We start from the raw sequence: 22,689 nt of genomic DNA on the forward strand, positions 1-22,689 counted from the left end.
ATGATGATAGTCATACCTTTACTGAAGAGTTCTTATGTACCAGCATTTTTCAAAGAGCTTTATATGTGTTGGGGTTTTAAATCTTCATTAAAAAAAAAAACTATGAGGTAAGTCTATTATTATCCCCATTTTATAGCTAAGGAAACTGAGGCCCAGAGGAATTAAATAACTTGCCAAATGTCTATAATTGGTGAAAACAAGAATTAGAGATTTTTTTCTTATCTTTTGTCCACAAGTTAATGCTTTCCTGCTTTTACCTGATTTAATGATTAAAAGGAAGTTGATGAACAAGGATGATGTGAAGAAAAATGAGAGAAATCAGGCTCTCTTAGACTATAGTAAACACTCAATAAAAGCCACTGTGGTTCATGTTAAAAAAAAAAAGAAGGTGATGAATGCCTGAGAAGACAGAAAACATTTATGATTTACTGTTTTTGTTAGAGTGAGCAACATGCCTTAGTGGACGGTATGTCTTAGCAGAAGACAAAACAATACTATTGGGAAATTTCTTATTTTTTTATACATGGCTTCAAAGTGAGTTTGGTCAAACAGAGGAAAGAAACCCTGGTAAATGCCTAAAGGGTAAGGCTTAGGCCATGGTTTTTAAACTGTGTCTAAGGGTCTTACAGACACACAAAAAAACACACACACTTACTTAAAGAGGACTGCAGTTTACAAATGGATCATGTTCCAGAAATTCATTTCTAAGGTAGGCAATTTGGAACTTACAGTAAGTTTTCTTATAGAAACAATATGGCGAATGATGACTTTTGTATTGTGCTAGGCCACTTGTCTTAGTTCCGGCTGCTGGAACAAAGCAGTATAGGCTGGGGTGGGAGCTTAAGCAGCAAAATCTGTATTTCTCATAGTTTCGGAGGCTAGGAAGTCCAAGGTCAAAGCACAGGCAGCGTTGATGTCTGGTAAGGGCCTGCTTCCTGGTTCATATAAGGCCCTCATCTTGCTGTGTCCTCGCATAGTGGGAGGGTTGAGAGATTTCTGGGGTTTCTTTTGTGAGGGCACTAATCCCATTCTTGAGGCTCTGCCCTTATAACGTAATCACCTCCTGAAGGCCCCACCTCCTAATATCATCATGTTGGGGATTCATATATCAATATATGAATTCCAAGGGACAAAAACATTTGTCACTCCACAGCAAAACCTACTTTGTCTATAAATCATCAAAGGGACCTCAAGGATGCCCGTGAACCCTATGCTCCCTTTAGCCCAAATACCTTCCTCTCCCCTGAGTGCCAGTGCAGGGCTCCTTTAAGCCAGGCAGAGAGGGTGTGAGGGGCGCGATCTTTCTGCTTTCCCTTTGTGCCTTGAGTATAGCTACCAGTTCTTAGCACATGGTATTATAATCATATGTTCATGTGCTTTTCTCCCCCTCTGGCTGGTTGTCCTTGAAGGAGGGACCGTGTGTGACTAGTTTAAATATCTCCAGTCCTCAGCACTGCTGGTAAATGATGGCTCTTGAAGGAATGAATGAGTAAAAGGGCGTTTTTGGCTGTAAGAGAAGGGGAGAACTTAGGTATCAGCACCTAAGATGAGTCAGGGCAGCCCCTGGAGGAAGTTATTGGGAAGGCCTTTGGCAATAGGCTATTTGTTTTTTAAATGTCTACATTATTCATCAACCAGGTGCTGCTTCTATATCCTCTGCACTGGGGCTTTGGTGACTGCAGGGACCCCAGAGATGCCACACATTTCCCCAGGGAACTCTCTGCAGGCTTTTTTTGGAAACAAATGCCATTGACTTAATTAATCTTGGCTCTGAAAGTGTCATTTGGGAACTCAAAGACAGCTAACAGTTGCAAGGCTATTGTTAATTAGAAATCAGAAATCCTCAGACTAACAAACATGGAAAGGTAGGTATCACATAGAAATACAAAAGAAAATTTAGAAATAAGCCCATAATTGGTTTATAACATGGTGGATATAACAAAGGTATTCCTGGGTGATACCAGAACAAGAATAAAACAAAAATAGGGTTATAAGAGAATTGAAATTAGCTGTTTTTCATTTGCTTCATAATACCAGCCATACCTATAACTAAAAATATTTTCAAGCCCCTGTGCTTCACCAGAGGTGAAGAGAATAGAAGGAAGAAGAGGAATTCTGGAGTGTCCCTCTGTGTGCTTGCACCTGCTGTGCTCTGGGCGTGCCTCCCCAGTTAACGCCCATGGGCAGGCCTGTCCCCACCAGCTCTTGCCAATTTAGAATGCTTCTTTGCTCTGCCAGCCGCCCCACAAGATTGCCAGTCTTTCCCATTAGCAAAATAGAAAACACAGACAATATGTCAGAAATAAATATTTGCTGTTTAAGGCCCCCAAGTCTATGCTATTTTGTTATAGCAGATTGAACTTACACTACTGCCTATGTGGTTATAAAGTAAAAACCTTGTGGTCACCTCAAGTTCTGGCAGAGATACCAATGGTATGCATAGTGTTCCCTGGGCACACTGGCCTAAGGGTGAGGAGGTGACCTTGTATCTCAATAGCCTGCAGGCCTTAATCCTTGGAGCCCAGCCTCCAAGTATCCAGTGGTTTGACCCTCCAGTGAGGCTTCCTGGATTCTCATGAGAGGGACCTCTAGAGGCCTCACCTGCAAGCCTGCAGACCTGCCTGGTCACCACTGAATCTGCACTTCACGCACAGTTTAGTTGCTCTCGCTGGGCCCCCTGCCACATATGATTTAGCACCGTTTTATAAAAGATTGTGTTTATGGTTATAAACAATAACATCCTAATAAAATGCTGTGAATCTCTGATCTAAGAGGACAAAGAGAAAAATCTCTTTTTACAGACTTGGGTAGGTTACTTTACATATGAATCTAGAGTTTGTTAAGAGCAAAATGTGAAGCTACCTAACGTTCATCAAATGAAACTTGTGTTCTCATTTTCCTTCAAACATCAATAATCTCATGTGTTCTCATGTACTAAATAGTTTAATTTTCTTTTATGAGCAGAGGTAGTGAAGCTAAATTCATTTGCTGACACATCAGGGCACATTCTATTAATAAGGGTCTCTGTATGCCCATTAATTTTAGGAAATAGCTTGCTTAATAAATCCTTTTTACACAAATTAATTTTAAGCACATCTTATAGTTTATCATAGTCTTACTGCAAAAGGGTATGTCTCTACTAGGCCAATTCAAAGATTTCTGTCTCACTAGAGACATTTATATAAGGTAATTATTGTTAGATTTAGTATAAAATGAAGACTGGTTAAAGATCTATAGATTCTTGGCCAGTGATCAGCTGCAATTCAACCAGGTGAAGGAAGTGGATAACTGGTCTTCAACTAAATTCCATCAGGAAAATAGCTTAACCATTTTATCAGGGATGCTAGTTTATTACATCAAAGAAAATGTTTCTGTTCTGGAATAAGTTTAAATTAGTTGAGTTAGGCTTTATCAGTGTTACATGGAACTTTTTTTTCCTCTACTGAAGAGAGTGGAGTTTTAATTGACATTTCTCAGAGTCCTTGCAACTGAGGTAAAGAAATAATAAAGAAAAAAAAAATGACTAGAGGAGAGAAAAATCCCTTCCCTCCCTCTTCCTCTGTCCCTTACCCCACCTCACTTCTTCCTCCTCTACCCACATATTCCAAATGGCTCCACAAATTTATTTTCTTGAAGATATGAGTTAATATAGCTCAATGCAGGGGCGGAGCCAGGATGGCGGCGTGAATAGAGCAGCGGAAATCTCCTCCCAAAACCACATAAATCTATGAAAATATAACAAAGACAACTCTTCCTAAAATAGAGACCAGAGGACCCAGGACAACATCCAGACCACATCTACACCTGCGAGAACCCAGCGCCTCGCAAAGGGGGTAAGATACAAACCCCGGCCGGACGGGTCCCAAGCGCCCCTCCTCCCAGCTCCTGGCGGGAGAAGAATAGGCAGAATGGGAGGGAGACGGAGCCCAGGACTGCCGAACACCCAGCCCCAGCCATCCGGACCACAGTGCAGACACAGTGCATGCACGGGGCCCTGGATACTAGGGAAACAGGGAAGCAAGAACGGTGAGCAGTTACCGGAGGCTGGCACCGGAGGACAAAAGAAAAGCGAGCGGACATCTTTTTTTGTTGTTGTTGTTGTTGTTGTTTTGTCGTGGTGAGTGCTTTTTGGAAGTCTTAAAGGGACAGGGACCCCAATACTAGAGAAACAGGGCAGCAAGACCGGCGAGCGGGTATCGGAGACCGGCGCCAGAGAACAAAAGAAATGCGAGCGGCCACCCTTTTTCTTTTTCTCTTTTTTTTGTTGTTGTTTTGTTTTGGCAAGTGCTTTTTGGAAGTCTTAAAGGGATAGGGACCCCAATACTAGGGAAACAGGGCAGCAAGTCCTTTGAGCGGGTGTCCGAGGCTGGCGCTAGAGAATAAAGAAAAACGAGTAGGCATTTTTTTTTTTTTTGTGTGTGTGTGTGTGTGGTCGTTGTTTTGTTTTGGTGGGTGCTTTTTGGAAGTTTTAAAGGGGCAGGGCAGGACACTTAGTCCAGAGGTAGGGAATCCGGGGATCTCTGGGCACTCTAATACCCTGGGCTGCAGGGAGCAGGGAGGCCCCTTACAGAGATAAATAGCCTCCAGGCCGCTCCCCCTCCAACGTAACTCCACCACTTTGGAGCGGCGGCCCGAGCCAGGCCACGCCCACAGCAACAGCGGAGATAAACTCCATAGCAGCCGGGCAGGAAGCAGAAGCCCTGTCTGCGCGCAGCTGCCCAGCACAAGCCACTAGAGGTCTCTGTTCTTCCAGGAGAGGAGGGCCACAAACCAACAAGAAGGGAGGTTCTTCCAGCCATCACTAGTCCCAGCTCTGCAAACTATTCCTATCACCATGAAAAGACAAAATTACAGGCAAACTAAGATCACAGAGACACCAGAGAAGGAGACAGACCTAACCAGTCTTCTTGACAAAGAATTCAAAATAAAAATCATAAACATGCTGACAGAGATGCAGAGAAACACGCAAGAGAAATGGGATGAAGTCCGGAGGGAGATCACAGATGCCAGAAAGGAGATCGCAGAAATGAAACAAACTCAGGAAGGATTTATAAGCAGAATGGATAAGATGCAAGAGGCCATTGATGGAATTGAAACCAGAGAACAGGAACACATAGAAGCTGACATAGAGAGAGACAAAAGGATCTCCAGGAATGAAACAATATTAAGAGAACTGTGTGACCAATCCAAAAGGAACAATATCCACATTATAGGAATACCAGAAGAAGAAGAGAGAGGAAAAGGGATGGAAAGTATCTTGGAAGAAATAATTGCTGAAAACTTCCCCAAACTGGGGGAGGAAATAATCGAACAGACCACGGAAATACACAGAACCCCCAACAGAAAGGATCCAAGGAGGACAACACCAAGACACATAATAATTAAAATAGCAAAGATCAAGGACAAGGAAAGAGTTTTAAAGGCAGCTAGAGAGAAAAAGGTCACCTATAAAGGAAAACCCATCAGGCTAACATCAGACTTCTCGACAGAAACCCTACAGGCTAGAAGAGAATGGCATGATATATTTAATGCAATGAAACAGAAGGGCCTTGAACCAAGGATACTGTATCCAGCACAACTATCATTTAAATATGATGGCGGGATTAAACAATTCCCAGACAAGCAAAAGCGGAGGGAATTTGCTCCCCACAAACCACCTCTACAGGGCATCTTACAGGGACTGCTCTAGATGGGAGCACTCCTAAAAAGAGCACAGAACAAAACACCCAACATATGAAGAATGGAGGAGGGGGAATAAGAAGGGAGAGAAGAAAAGAATCTCCAGACAGTGTATATAAGAGCTCAATAAGCGAGCTAAGTTAGGCAGTAAGATACTAAAGAGGCTAACTTTGAACCTTTGGTAACCACGAATTTAAAGCCTGCAATGGCAATAAGTACATAGCTTTCAATAGTCACCCTAAATGTAAATGGACTGAATGCACCAATCAAAAGACACAGAGTAATAGAATGGATAAAAAAGCAAGACCCATCTATATGCTGCTTACAAGAAACTCACCTCAAACCCAAAGACATGTACAGACTAAAAGTCAAGGGATGGAAAATCATATTTCAGGCAAACAACAGTGAGAAGAAAGCAGGGGTTGCAGTACTAATATCAGACAAAATAGACTTCAAAACAAAGAAAGTAAAAAGAGATAAAAAAGGACACTACATAATGATAAAGGGTTCAGTCCAACAAGAGGATATAATCATTCTAAATATATATGCACACAACACAGGAGCACCAGCATATGTGAAACAAATACTAACAGAACTAAAGGGGGAAATAGACTGCAATGCATTCATTTTAGGAGACTTCAACACACCACTCACCCCAAAAGATAGATCTACCAGGCAGAAAATAAGTAAGGACATGGAAGCACTGAACAACACAGTAGAGCAGATGGACTTAATAGACATCTATAGAACTCTACATCCAAAAGCAACAGGATACACATTCTTCTCAAGTGCACATGGAACATTCTCCAGAATAGACCACATACTAGCCCACAAAAAGAGCCTCAGCAAAATCCAAAATATTGAAATTCTACCAACCAATTTTTCAGACCACAAAGGTATAAAACTAGAAATAAATTCTACAAAGAAAACAAAAAGGCTCACAAACACATGGAGGCTTAACAACATGCTCCTAAATAATCAATGGATCAACGAACAAATTAAAATAGAGATCAAGGAATATATAGAAACAAATGACAACAACAACACAAAGGCCCAACTTCTGTGGTACGCAGCGAAAGCAGTCCTAAGAGGAAAGTATATAGCGATCCAGGCACACTTGAAGAAGCAAGAACAATCCCAAATGAATAGTCTAACATCACAATTATCGAAACTGTAAAAAGAAGAACAAATGAGGCCTAAAGTCAGCAGAAGGAGGGACATAATAAAGATCAGAGAAGAAATAAACAAAATTGAGAAGAATAAAACAATAGCAAAAATCAATGAAACCAAGAGCTGGTTCTTTGAGAAAATAAACAAAATAGATAAGCCTGTAGCCAAACTTATTAAGAGAAAAAGAGAATCAACACAAATCAACAGAATCAGAAATGAGAATGGAAAAATCACGACAGACTCCACAGAGATACAAAGAATTATTAAAGACTACTATGAAAACCTATATGCCAACAAGCTGGAAAACCTAGAAGAAATGAACAACTTCCTAGAAAAATACAACCTTCCAAGACTGACCAAGGAAGAAACACAAAAGTTAAACAAACCAATTACAAGCAAAGAAATTGCAACAGTAATCAAAAAACTACCCAAGAACAAAACCCCTGGGACAGACGGATTTACCTCAGAATTTTATCAGACACACAGAGAAGACATAATACCCATTCTCCTTAAAGTTTTCCAAAAAATAGAAGAGGAGGGAATACTCCCAAACTCATTCTATGAAGCCAACATCACCCTAATACAAAAACCAGGCAAAGACCCCACCAATAAAGAAAATTACAGACCAATATCCCTGATGAATGTAGATGCAAAAATACTTAATAAAATATTAGCAAACCAACTTCAAAAGTATATCAAAAGGATCATACAGCATGACCAAGTGGGATTCATCCCAGGGATGCAAGGATGGTACAACATTCGAAAATCCATCAACATCATCCACCACATCAACAAAAAGAAAGACAAAAACCACATGATCATCTCCATAGATGCTGAAAAAGCATTTGACAAAATTCAACATCCATTCATGATAAAAACTCTCAGCAAAATGGGAATAGAGGGCAAGTTCCTCAACATAATAAAGGCCATATATCATAAACCCACAGCCAACATTATACTGAACAGCGAGAAGCTGAAAGCTTTTCCTCTGAGATCGGGAACTAGATAGGGATGCGCACTCTCCCCACTGCTATTTAACATAGTACTGGAGGTCCTAGCCACGGCAATCAGACAAAACAAAGAAATACAAGGAATCCAGATTGGTAAAGAACAAGTTAAACTGTCACTATTTGCAGATGACATGATATTGTACATAAAAAACCCTAAAGACTCCACCCCAAAACTACTAGAACTGATATCAGAATACAGCAAAGTTACAGGATACAAAATTAACACACAGAAATCTGTAGCTTTCCTATGCACTAACAATGAACCAATAGAAAGAGAAATCAGGAAAACAATTCCATTCACAATTGCATCAAAAATAATAAAATACTTAGGAATAAATCTAACCAAAGAAGTGAATGACCTATACTCTGAAAACTACAAGCCACTCTTAAGAGAAATTAAAAGGGACACTAACAAATGGAAACTCATCCCATGCTCGTGGCTAGGAAGAATCAATATCGTCAAAATGGCCATCCTGCCCAAAGCAATATACAGATTTGATGCAATCCCTATGAAACTACCAGTAACATTCTTCAATGAACTGGAACAAATAATTCAAAAATTCATATGGAAACACCAAAGACCCCGAATAGCTAAAGCAATCCTGAGAAGGAAGAATAAAGTTGGGGGGATCTCACTCCCCAACTTCAAGCTCTACTATAAAGCCATAGTAATCAAGACAATTTTGTACTGGCACAAGAACAGAGCCACAGACCAGTGGAACAGACTAGAGACTCCAAACATTAACCCAAACATATATGGTGAATTAATATTCGATAAAGGAGCCATGGACATACAATGGCGAAATGACAGTCTCTTTAACAGATGGTGCTGGCAAAACTGGACAGCTACATGTAGAGAATGAAACTGGACCATTGTGTAACCCCATATACAAAAGTAAATTCAAAATGGATCAAAGACCTGAATGTAAGTCATGAAGCCATTAAACTCGTGGAAAAAAACATAGGGAAAAACCTCTTAGACATAAACAAGAGTGACCCCTTCTTGAACATATCTCCCTGGGCAAGGAAAACAACAGCAAAAATGAACAAGTGGGACTATATTAAGCTGAAAAACTTCTGTACAGCAAAAGACACCATCAATAGAACAAAAAGGAACCCTACAGTATGGGAGAATATATTTGTAAATGACAGATTCGATAAAGGCTTGATGTCCAAAATATATAAAGAGCTCACACGCCTCAACAAACAAAAATCACATAATCCAATTAATAAATGGGCAGAGGAACTGAACAGACAGTTCTCCAAAAAAGAAATACGGATGGGCAACAGACACATGAAAAGATGCTCCACATCGCTAATTATCAGAGAAATGCAAATTAAAACTACAATGAGATATCACCTCACACCAGTAAGGATGGCTGCCACCCAAAAGACAAACAACAACAAATGTTGGCGAGGCTGTGGAGAAAGGGGAACCCTCCTACACTGCTGGTGGGAATGTAATTAGTTCAACCATTGTGGAAAGCAGTATGGAGGTTCATCAAAATGCTCAAAACAGACTTACCATTTGACCCAGGAATTCCACTCCTAGGAATATTCCCTAAGAATGCAGCAATCAAGTTTGAAAAAGACAGATGCACCCCTATGTTTATCGCAGCACTATTTTCAATAGCCAAGAATGGAAGTAACCTAAATGTCCATCGGTAGATGAATGGATAAAGAAGATGTGGTACATATACAAAATGGAATACTACTCAGCCATAAGAAGAGGGAAAATCCTACCATTTGCAGCAACATGGATGGAGCTGGAGGGTATTATGCTCAGTGAAATAAGCCAAGCGGAGAAAGAGAAATACCAAATGATTTCACTTATCTGTGGAGTATAAGAACAAAGGAAAAACTGAAGGAACAAAACAGCAGCGGAATCACAGAACCCAAGAATGGACTAACAGGTACCAAAGGGAAAGGGACTGGGTAGGATGGGTGGGTAGGGAGGTATAAAGGGGGGAAAAAGAAGAGGGGTATTAAGATTAGCATGCATGGGGTGGGTGGGAGAAAGGGGAGGGCTGTACAACACAGAGAAGACAAGTAGTGATTCTACAACATTTTGCTATGCTGATAGACAGTGACTGTAATGGGGTTTGTGGGGGTGTCCTGGTATAGGGGAGAGCCTAGTAAACATAATATTGTTCATGTAAGTGTAGATTAAAGATAACAAAAAAAAAAAGAAAGAAAGAGAAGGGGATTACTCCCTGATAGGATAAAACTAACCGTAAATCAACGATTAATGCATGCTTTAAATATCCTTAATTTTGATCACTTAAAGGGTGTCAGATGATTGGCTATGGATGTACACTTTTCTGATAATATTCCTCTCTCTTAAAAAAAAAAAAAAGCAGTTCCTGTCTGGTGACCTCCAATGCGTTCTACACAGTGGTATAAAGGGCATATCAAAGTGTGGGCAAAGGGTCTGTTTGTGTTTATACAGAGGATCAAAGCCTAATTTGGCTACCCAGAAAATGAACTAGGATACGATATGAAGAAGAACTTCCAACATCGGCACTCTCTGGAAGAGTCATACCAGAAGATGATAATCTAAAAACCTCAACAAAGATCCAGGCGATGCTGCAGTTGTAGCTGCATTCATCCCACCGGTTCCTGGACTTGCCATTGGAATGAAGAAGGACATATCTAAGCTGGCCTGTGCATACAGTAAAACAACAAATTTGACTAGATCTATACTGTTGGAACTCAACCAAGAATTAGGAGAAGTGCAAGTTGTAGTGCTGCAAAATCTTACAACTACAGACTATCTACTGTTAAAAGAACATATGGGATGTGAACAGTTCCCAGGAATGGGTTGTTTTAATTTGTCTGATTTCTCTCAGACTGTTCAAGTTCAGTTGGACAATATCCACCATATCATAGATAAGTTTTCACAAATGCCTAGGGTGCCTAACTGGTTTTCTTGACTTCACTGGAGATGGCTGGTAATTATAGATCTGCTTCGGTTATGTAACTGTATTCCTATTATGTTAATGTGTGTGCACAGTTTAATTAGTAGTTTAAAACCTATACATGCTTAAGTTACTCTACAAGAAGATATGTCAAAGAAATAATCAATCTTCCCATGTTTTCTTCCATCTGCTACCTCTATAGCTTTTCTTCTTCCTTCCTAATTACAACCCTTAAATAGAATTCATGCCTCATATCGAATTCACTGTGTATCATAACTCCTCCAAGTGGTAAAGACACCTCAAGACAAATGCTGGGCATAGAAGCCACAGGGCATAAATCCACAAAGTAAAAAGCTAACTTTTTCAAACAATATGGCTTCTCTCTCACTTACCAACTTTACATTTCCCTGTATGGCCCCGGAAGATGACTGGTTAGCCAGAGACGGGTAAGATTCCTCAAGGGAGGAACAACCTAAGACAGGCACAGTCGCAGGGGGGTCTTCAGGTGAGAAATTGGGGATCAACAGAGGTGAGGCTTAGAACCTCACCCCCCCTGTTCTGAGAGAAATCTTCTGCATCCGTGGATGTATTATTGCCCTTGTCTAGCTTGGATTAACACATAGTCTACAGGCACACACCTGATCACCTACATTTGCTCTCTTACAACACTAAACTATGTTTTCTACCTTTATCTTGTATCTACCTACCACTTCAGCATTTTATTAAAAAAAAAATAATAATAATAATAAAGGGAGAAATGTGGGATTCACATATAAATCAAGTATAAAAATCAAACGAATATTCATATTTGACCTGATTGTTTATAGTTCATAATGAGTGATCAAAACCAAAAGTTTTTGTGATGACTGCCCTTGTACTGTTCACCATGTAAGAACTTATTCACTATGTAAGAATTTGTTCACCATGTAAGAACTTGTTCATTATGCTTCAGAAGATTGGAGACTGACGAGAATTAGGCTTGGGGTGGATTAATGATTGTGCATTGAGCATTGACTCCCCTATACAGAATTTTATTGTTGTTAACAATCATTTGATCAATAAATATGAGAGATGCCTTCTAAAATATATATATATATATATACATATATATATATAGCTCAATGCAATTGGGAGGTAGTACATGAGCTATGTTAACATATCTACAATTCTTATTCTATTTCCATAGAATAAGTTCTTATATATTTCCAGTTCCAAAACTTTATTTTGTCTTAATTGATGTGATATAGAAATCATCATTATTTCATCTATCTGAGAAATTTATGTAGTACCTACTACATGCAATGTTTTGTGACAGATTCTGTTGGAGTGGGATGAAAAAACATAAATAAGGACATAGTCCATGGCTCCAACAGCTTATTATCTAGTAGAAGACAAATACCCTACTTGGAAACCCATGTTAACTTTTTGACAATTTTTCCCTCTTCTGTGTAGGTCTTGACCGAGCACAGCAATACTCATATTAATTTGGAAGGAGAAAGTGGAAACACAGCTGTGATGATTGCATGCTCCAAAGATAATAGTGAAGCACTGAAAATTTTGGTTTGTATTTTTGTCACAGTTTTTGTTTTCTTTATCTTTTCATTAGTACACCATGAATTATTGTTATTTACAACAGCTTTCAGTTTCTCTTCTTAACAAAATACAAAATGCAGAAAATATGTCAGAAAAAAGAAGTTCTATGCATTAAAGAAAATGTGAGAAGATCAAAGTGAAAAGAAAATATAGACAGGAAAAATTAATCTGAAACTGGTGGTCAAGCTAGGATACAAAATACACAAAGTGTAAACAATCTGCATGTTAATAAAAGTGGATCATACTTCTGACTCTGAGCTTCGTTATAGTCAAGGAAAGATAAATATAGTCAAGTGTAGACTTACTGGGCTCATGAAATAAAAGCCAAGAGAAATAGCCATTCATATTCCCAAGATGAGAGGAAATTGCTGCCATGGGTTCTCAGAAAGGGAACCCTGTGTGATACCCCCTCCAGGGTCTTTAAGCTACACACCTAAAAATAGAGGCAGCCTGCTCTCTGTGGTGGGATTCCTGGGTGGCCCACAGAAACTCTGGAGGTGCCCATCCAAATGACTGACTCCTGTCCCGTGTAGCGCCCTTTCTGAGAGTGACACTAGAATTCCAGTAAATAGCTTTCTTTTAAATATTCCTTAATGACTTATATGTTTTTCAGGTCATGTTCTATCTTTTTGCCATTTGATTTCCCCTCTCCACCATCCCAGAGGATAGGAAAATGAAATAAAAGATTTTTAATTCATTTAAAATATCTTGATATTTAAATTGACAAATATTTTCTACTGTATTTACTAGATATCTTGGCAAAAATACATATACGCTGTCATGATTGGACCAAAATGGTAAATGTACTTAATAAAATCAAAGAAAATAATGAGCTAACTCTCTAAGAAAAATAAACCAAAAGAAAATCGGAATAAAGAAATGGTAAAAGTTGAAAAAAATAATAAATTTGAAATTATTTGATAGATCATGAGATTTCTTTGGAAAAGATAATAAAATAGATTTAGTATTGGCAAGTCTAACTACGAAAGAAAAAGACAATACACAAATCAGCAAAATTAGAAATAACAAAGGGATTTACCTGGATATGATGGAGAATTTTTAAATGACCAAAGTTTAGTATGCACAATCCTATCCTAAAAAAATTGGAAAATCCTTTTTTAATAGCTAAATACTGGAAGGTAAAGTTTCAAAATTAACTAAAAAATTAAGGACCTCTAGGGAACCATGAAGTGTTTAAAAAATATATATATATTGTCTAAGCTCTGGAGGCAGTTAATATTATAAGCTTTTATAAGTTTTACAAGTTCTTGCAGACTTGCAGGGAAAAAGTTTCCATTTCAGGAAAACTCTCTTAACTCAAGAAAAGAGTGAAAATATCCAGATTAATTTTAAGAATCAAAGATATTTCCAAAATCTGTCAATTCCCTTGAAATAAAAATGTAGGACAATTTACATACAAATATAGGTGCAAAATCCGAATAATCCTAGTAAATTTATTGAAATAATTAAAAAGAATAACAAGCAATACCATGTCAGTCTTATCTAGGGAATATACAGATTACTGTCAGATTATAGCACATCATTTAGCCTGTGCAGACAAAGCATATGATTAGATCCACCTATTTATTTTTAAAGGGATATAAATTTATAAAGTATTCTTATAAATCTATGAGGAAAACACAGACTTTGTTCCATAGAATATTGGCAGGGAACAGAGAAAGCTTAATTAATTTCTATAATAGTCAAAGAAAAACATGTTAAAATGAGATATCATTTTTTCATCTCTTAAATTGGAAGGATGAAAAAAACTTGATGATATTCAGTGTTAGAAAAATTTTGATCAGTCGAGGAATTTCCTTCTCCACAGATGTAAATACTTTTTGAGTCACCAAATCCAATTCTTGGAATACATCTTGAGATAATTAAAGCTATTAATGATATTAATATCAATGTTATATATATCAGAGAGAGAAAACTGAAAAAAAGTTCTATAATAGGGATTCATTGTATAGTTTTGTGTTCCCCGAAATGTAATATGTACTTAATAAGATCACACTTTTAAAGGATATTGTTAAGTAAAAACTTTTTGGATAATATGATTAAACAGTATTCACATAATAATTACTTTTGCAAGGAAATAAGACAAATTAATTGTCTTCTAAAATGTAAACCAATGCTGTCCCTAGAAGGCAAGATTACAGCTAATATTTACTTCACACATTTCTGCTTTTGTGTGTGTGTGTGTGTGAAAATAAAAGATATTTAAGACAAAACTGAAGTCCAATGATCTATAAAAAATGATAGTTGAAAATGATTGACTCAGAGGTCAAGTATTATATGATTGAGTTCTTCTAACATACTTTTAGTAGAGAACTTCCATTAGTGAAAATACCTGTTATATATAGTTTAAAGAGTGCTGGTCTAATCATTCATTAATTTATATAAATGTAAGGAAAAGAATCTGGAAATTATTTATTTGTATAAGGAATTGGGAATGGATGTAACAGGAGTCATGATAATATTTTTTTAAATCTCATATCCATTGAAATATGTGTGGCCATTAGTTTGTTGGAGTATAAAGATAGACTATTTTGTATCTACACTGTTTCTTTTTTTTCTTTTTTATTTATTTTATTTTTTTATTTTTATTATTTTTTATTGAAGGGTAGTTGACACACAGTATTACATTAGTTTCAGGTGTACAACACAGTGATTGAACATTTATATACATGATAATTCTAGCTACCAGCTATCATCATACAAAGTTGTTACAATATTTTGACTATATTCCTTATGATATACATTACATCCCGGTTACTTACTTATTTTACAATTGGAAGTCTGTACTTTTTGTTTGTTTGTTTTTTTGTTTTTTGAGAGGGCATCTCTCATATTTATTGATCAAATGGTTGTTAACAACAATAAAATTCTGTATAGGGGAGTCAATGCTCAATGCACAATCATTAATCCACCCCAAGCCTAATTTTCGTCAGTCTCCAATCTTCTGAAGCATAACGAACAAGTTCTTACATGGAGAACAAATTCTTACATAGTGAATAAGTTATATGGTGAACAGTACAAGGGCAGTCATCACAGAAAATTGTTTCTTCATATTTGGGACACACAGTGTCTCTAACTCAGAATTTTCCCTTAGTTCCAAAATTACCATCTTGCCTAGATTTCTTAAACTATGAAGCTTTTTTATATAATTTTACATAGACACAGAGTAATTAAATGGTCTGGGAAAGGCATATAAATTATTTTTCATTCTTGTAATTTGTGGTTTAACTTGTATCATTTAATTTTTTTCTTTTATTCTTTATTTTCCTCCAGTTAACTAAAGGTGCTAAGCCATGTAGATCAAATAAATGGGGATGTTTCCCTATTCACCAGGCTGCATTTTCGGGTGCCAAAAAATGCATGGAAATATTACTAAAGTTTGGTGAGTAGAGGCTTTCTGACATTACACAATAAAGAAGCCTAATCTGGTGAATGCTACTAATTTGAAAAGTATTTAATAGAGTTTATACTCGGGCTTTTATGTAAGCCTAGATGTCCTTTTTTTTTTAAAAAATTATTTCATCTATTTATCACATTTATTATCTTGAAATTTTTTTCTTCTAAAGGTGAAGAAAATGGATATAGCATACAGTCTCATATTAACTTTGTGAATAATGGGAAAGTCAGCCCTCTCCACATGGCAGTTCAAAGTGGTGACTTGGAAATGATTAAAATATGCCTTGACAATGGTGCACAGTTGGACTTGATGGAGGTAACTGTTCACATGCCACATGATACGTTTATTTAGAATTGTCATATGTTATTTTCCAAAAAGCCTTATAGCTTTTTAACCATTAATTTAGGTTGAAATACATGTTATTTCCTGCTGTTCATGAAACAGAACAAGAGAATATCCCGGATTTCAGACTATCCCAAGGATTTTGAGAGCTACCAAAAAAAACTGCAAACACAAATACAAATGCAATAAAAACAATGATACTGAAAATGTTGTAGCAGAAGTACTGTCAGAGTTGTCAAGAGCTGTCAGATTGCAAGGAAGCAAAATTGCTACCTATGATTCTTATATTGATGCTTGATTTTTTTTCCCTGGAAAGGAAAACTCACAGATAAATTTTAGGTTATATCATTAAACTGGGACTTTGACTAATTGATTCTGATAGCAAAACTCTTTACAGAATGGGAAGTGCACAGCCCTTCATTTTGCTGCCACCCAGGGAGCCACTGAAATTGTTAAATTGATGATATCCTCCTATTCTGGTAGCAGCGATATTGTTAACATTGTGGATGGAAATCAGGAGACACTGCTTCACAGGCAAGTTTCCTATGTACCATTCTGTGTATGTATTTTTAGTCTTCACGTGTTAAATTGTACTCTGCAAGAAAAAGTTAGCATTGTAGAAGAAGAGATTCTACAGTTCAAAAGAAAAGAACAGAGATAACAAAGATTCTGTGGTTCAAGTGGAATTTCTATGGTCCTCTGGAATTAAAGTAGAAAATTAAATAGATTTTCATAGAATAAAATCTCTGGAGGTATATTCTCAATCAGTGCTTAGTCCAGTGGATACAGGCTCAAGATTAATTTATTTTATGTGCAGGAGGTCAACATACATGACTTTTCAAGCCCTTTCTAATCTGCTGTATTTCCTCGTGTGTGTTTTATCCTTCCTTTTAGTGAAGCTAATGGAGCAGACACATATAGATGTTCCACTTTTCCCATCCTATTCCCCTTTCCACCCACCCCACAATTACATATACATGTTTTCAAGACATAGTTTTAAGAAATGATAGCCAAGCTCCAAGCCAGATAAATGTTTCTGTAGAGCTTAACAGAAATGTACATCAGGGAAAAAATAATCTGAAACTATAAACTCAGGAGATGCTAGGACAGGAAACAAGAGTGTAGATGGAGTTCAATTCCTTTGGGAGACCAGGATTAGTGTATGTGAAGGGTAGCTGAAATGAACCTTCTCTGTCTCTCTGTCTCCCTCCAGTTTTCTCTCTCTCTCTCTCTCTCTCTCTCTCTCACATACACACATGCACACACAGCTGTGAGCATACTGGAAACCTGGAATGGCAGAAAAGAGCTGAGATATTCCCAATAGATGAGTGGACCTGGAAATCCACAATATCCCTCAGGAAAAAGGAAACTAGTTAGACTGGGGATATGGGGGATGAATGTACACGTTAGCAAAACCACAAGCCACACTGGGTTCTGAGTAAATAGAAAAGAACCTCCCACTGAAGATGAGTTTGCAAACTGAACTTTCATGGCATAAAGGAAAACTTATTTAAAAAAAACCAAAATCAATAAAAGGCTAGTTTGCTTTCAAGAAAATAGAAAAATTAGGGCAATCTGTAAATAATTTTAAATTAAGGCTCTTTAAGATGTTCACAAGTTTAAAGAAGGAATAATCAGGTAAAAAGAAGTAGATTAAGATACCAGATTATGAAAAACAAATTGGACTTTATGAATTAAAATTGGTGATATAAAAAAGATCCAGTTAGAAACTGTAGAAATGGCAAAAAAAAAAAGCAGCTATTAAATTAAAACAAAGGCTGGAGATTCTGCACATCAGAATCATGTGGGGAGTTCATGAAATTCCAAAGCCAGTTCATATCCCAGATTACATCAGAATCTTTGGGATATGATTAAATCTTTGGAATATGTCAGGAATTTTTTAAAAAGTCAGTGATAGCCATATTTTCAAACCTAGTTACAAACCCAATGATCTGGGTATGGTTTAAATATGCCCATATACAACACAGCTTTAATAGACCAATATGCATAAGAAAGAATTACTTTAGGAAAATAGACCCATTTACTTGACCCATAAGTATCCTTAGCCTGGTAGTCACTCCTGCTGGATATACTCAATTTCAATTGACTAAAGTTTCTTGGACCAGTTCAGTCCAATTCTGATTAACTTAATACTGATCTAAAATCTTGGAATGTCCTTCTAAAAGCCAGTGACATTTGGAGTTTACCTTAAGCTTCAAAGGGAAGTTTGCTCTTTGGGCTAGAATTTCTTTTATTAATGTAGTATAAAGACCTCAGCACAGTGTTCTGGTGAAACAGTGGGCTTTGGATTAAGGGGAATGGAGTTCCAGACCTAGTATTAACATAGGTAGGTGGATGTTTTAATATAGATAGGACATTTTTATTTGTTCTGTGAATTGATGTTATCCTATGACTGACTGTGAGATAATACCAAAGTGATTTCAATTCTCCCCATACTTTGTCTTTGTCTTCATAAAACCTTAGGAAAGCTATCACTGCCTTGTTAACTTGTGATGAAGCGGATGTTTTGACGGCCGCAGATGAATTGTAGGCACATCTTGCAGGCAGCTGCTGTTACTCCCCATGGTCAGCGTGGTGACAGCCAGTTCTTCTGTCTTTTATTTTAAGCTCTTAGGACAGACGTTACTACTCACTTCAGAACTTCTTCATGATGTCTTTATATGGAGAAATAAGTTACTAAAAGATGAAGAAGAAAATCCTGTGATATATTTGATCTTTATTATTATTACTTTGAAAATATTACTCTGATCATATTCAATTATGGATTTTGAAAGGTTATTAATTCTCTTGCATTTTATTGTTATTAAACGATCATTTAAATTGACTTTCCAAGTATAGTAGCTTCATTTAATCTATTCATATCAATAGTATCTTAATATGCTTATATTTCTCTTTTACAGAGCCTCATTATTTGATCACCATGAACTAGCAGACTACTTAATTTCAGTGGTAACTATTCCATTGACAGGTTTTTAAAATTACTATGTACAGTTGAAAAATTATATAATTACATCATATAATTTTCAAAAATAAATCTTAATTTTTTTGTTTAGCATTAAAAAGCTTACAAAAAACAAAAAAAGACTGACACATCTGCAAATAGATGAGGCTGAATATGGAATGAGATATGTATGAACACGTAATGGCCAAACTTCATTACTATGACATTAGAAGTACCCAAAATGTACTTTTGATACCTGTTTCAGTGTTTTTAGCATGGGGAGCTGGTGGATACATGGCAAGGGAAGCTCCTCTTAAAATGGTCCTGGCAGAGTGTTAGGCCTTGAGATTCTCTTGGCCCTTCTTCAGCGCAAGTGGCTTGGAGGTGGAGATGAGACAGGCAGCGCAGATCACCTTCACCATGCACTGTAAGCTTCCACCCCAGCGGCCTCAGTGCCAGCTTTCAAACAATGAAAAACTGAGAAATTAAACATATTGTCCAAGGTCTGTCACAATTGAAAGCACAACATCTTTTTTCACACTAAGAAGTGTAATTAGCAGTCAGCTTTCGAATTAAATTTGAATAAGCTATTTATACAGATGAATACGTGATGTATTTATTTAAGCCCCACATCTCAGCCATGAATGTCGTTCCATTTGTAGTATTCAACATGTGTTTGCTGTCAATAGCAGCTATTGAAATTGTGACATATACATAGAGGAATCCTAGGAAGACTCTTTATCTACTATAGTTTTGTCATGTCTGGTTTCCTGTAAATGCAGCCATCCATCTCCTCACCTGGCAAGAGAACTGTAGCACAAAATCACCCACCGCCATCAGGCTTTCACAGGGGGCACTGCTGCCATTATCTGTATTCACTGGGTCCCCAAAGAGCAGGGAAATAGCCACAAACAGAGTTTAGGCTATTTTTTATTACCCTTTCCAAAAGATAAAATTTTTTCACAAACCTTTTAAAGGCCTTTCTTTCTTGTTATATTAAATATTATAACCATAACATATAATGGTAAGTATTGACTTGTTTAAAAAATACATATATATTTGATGTGACTTTTAAATACAAATTTTCTTAAATATTTAGCTAAAATTTTACTTTAGTATTTGAATTATTTCAATTCAGTTATTTAAGTTCATCTATTTCAGATGAAGTAGATTTTTAAAAAGTGAACAGTTTCTTGTGAATGTTTCTACAATCAAATATGCAACAAATTTGGAAGATATTTATTGTGGAAATTAAAAAATCTTACAGTAGAAATTAAACTGTTGCTATAGATCAAAGGATTTTATTTTTACGATTTACATAGTAATATAGATCTATTGCCAGATGTCAATTAAAACACTGTCATGGGTGGATAATTTTTGTTGTTGAAATTAGAAAAGAATGCCTTGATTTCCGATGTTATAACATATAAATTATAGGGAAATTTCAAGCAATTCCATAGTTAGCTACATGCTTGAGTCCTGGCCATATTATGGATACTCTATTCCAATGAATTGATACTATTTACAGATTGCACTGCAAGCTGTTTTGTCTGATCATAAGCTCTTTGTTGAATGACATGTTTTATTTTAGGGAGCAGATATTAACAGCATCGATTCTGAAGGACGTTCTCCACTTATATTAGCAACTGCTTCTGCATCTTGGAATATCGTAAATATGCTACTCTCAAAAGGTACCATGAGGGACCAAGCCAAGTCTTTAGAATTACTACTCAGTTTGGTTAGATAAACATTTACTCCCATTACTAACCATTTACTGTGGGCCAGGCTTTGGGCCAGGTGCTATAAATACAAAGATAAATAGAATACTTCCCATCTCTAGAATAGTTTTTAGTCCACTAAGGGAGTGGTACTTAAAAATATTGTTTCAGAACAGTAACATAACATTTATAAAGAAATTATTATTTCCCAGACATTTTACTGAACACTTTATCTACATTCTCTTAATTATTAATCCTGTGATATAGCTGCTATACCTGTCCTCATTTGAGATACTAACCTGATGTGATGATAACAAAGAAGAGAGTTATTGTCCCCTCTTCTGTCTTGATCTTTAATTTCCCCATCTTTATACTTGATGCTTTAAAAGGTAAGACTTCACATGGTGATTAATGTAAAAATCACATATTCTCTACCCCTCATTTACACATACACATACACACATACATCTTTAAATATATTTAAAATATATTTACTTTTCTTGTCTAATTTCCTGTAGGTTAAAGGTTGGCAAAGTTTGAAGTCAAAATCATTTATTTTCTTAAAATTGAAAATCTACCATAGGCCATGCTTTATATAAATGAGTAGAAGTTATATTTATATTGTGCTTTTTAAGGTGCCTGTGTAGACATAAAAGATCATCTTGGACGAAATTTTTTGCATTTGACTGTACAGCAGCCTTATGGATTAAAAAATTTGCAACCTGAGTTTATGCAGGTAATAGATATGTATGGATTTCCATAAACTGAGTTAAGTTTAACAGAGAGTAAAGTGATTTTCCTTAAGATTTTTGTTATTATGAAGGTTGATTTTAGATTTTAAAAATTATTTTTAAATGTACCGTATTTGAATATTTATTTATAACATAGTGGTGATTATAGTGATTCTAATAAATTGCATTGGGATTGAATTTTCCAAGTTACAGAGAGTTCCCATATATAAATAAGTTAGCTTTCCTTTACTCTTCGACAGTTACGAATTGCTTGTTAGTAGAAAAGACAAGTATATGTATGAATTAATAATGTTTCTGATTAATTAAAAAAACACAACATACTTGTTGACAGGTTGAAAAATTATCTCCATATTTGTCCTGAACATCTAATATTTGTTGAGTGATTAGTAGATGTATCTGAAATGTATCACATTTTTATAATAAATACCCTTTAATATTGTCAGTGCCCTTAAAGAATCAAAAATATATTTGGATTTGAATATTTGAAACAAAATGTTTGTTTATTGATTGGATTCAGTTGCTCATTTGTCATTTTTTAAATTTAATACTCATAAAAGATAAAGTAAACCTAATTTTAACTTCTCATCCTATTTGCCTAAGAGAACATACTAGCATCAAGCTCTTAAGTGTGATTTTGGGGAAAAAAGTGAAGGGAAGGGTGAGGAGGTGGTCTATAGCCAAATATGTTTAGAAAATGCTGGGTTAAAAATTTTAAGTACATTTCCCACTCTTAGGATTTCTCATAGCCTTTAGTATGGTAATGTACATTATAGGGAGACAGAGCATGCACTGTCTTCCATATTTAGTTTTCCCTAATACCCTAACTTAAAATTTTGCCCTCAAGTTATATATATTGACCCTTGTTGGAAAAATACTATTCTACAGAATAGTTTGAGAAACACTTTATTAGCATGATAGCAGAGTTATATTTAGAATATTTTTTTCCCATAGATGCAACATATTAAAGAGCTGGTAATGGATGAAGACAACGATGGGTGTACTCCTCTACATTATGCATGTAGACAGGGGGTCCCTGGCTCTGTAAATAACCTACTTGACTTTAAGGTGTCCATTCATTCCAAAAGCAAAGATAAGAAATCACCCCTACATTTTGCAGCCAGGTAAGG

General features: G+C 36.4%; 1 protein-coding gene across 3 annotated transcripts in view; it reads left to right on the plus strand.

Annotated features, from left to right (window-relative positions):
- The window catches only part of TRPA1 (transient receptor potential cation channel subfamily A member 1), a 54,105-nt gene that overhangs the window by 6,583 nt on the left and 24,833 nt on the right, over window positions 1-22,689 (plus strand). For all 3 annotated transcript variants that reach the window (XM_057497981.1, XM_057497980.1, XM_036886287.2), the window contains exons 4-11: window positions 12,230-12,337; window positions 15,665-15,773; window positions 15,958-16,103; window positions 16,528-16,664; window positions 19,052-19,100; window positions 20,684-20,783; window positions 21,446-21,546; window positions 22,514-22,683. In XM_057497981.1, coding sequence (XP_057353964.1) covers window positions 12,230-12,337; window positions 15,665-15,773; window positions 15,958-16,103; window positions 16,528-16,664; window positions 19,052-19,100; window positions 20,684-20,783; window positions 21,446-21,546; window positions 22,514-22,683 — 920 coding nt within the window. The remainder of the gene's footprint in view (window positions 1-12,229; window positions 12,338-15,664; window positions 15,774-15,957; window positions 16,104-16,527; window positions 16,665-19,051; window positions 19,101-20,683; window positions 20,784-21,445; window positions 21,547-22,513; window positions 22,684-22,689) is intronic.

Source organism: Manis pentadactyla, chromosome 3, assembly GCF_030020395.1.
Source record: "Manis pentadactyla isolate mManPen7 chromosome 3, mManPen7.hap1, whole genome shotgun sequence".
NCBI lineage: Eukaryota > Metazoa > Chordata > Mammalia > Pholidota > Manidae > Manis > Manis pentadactyla.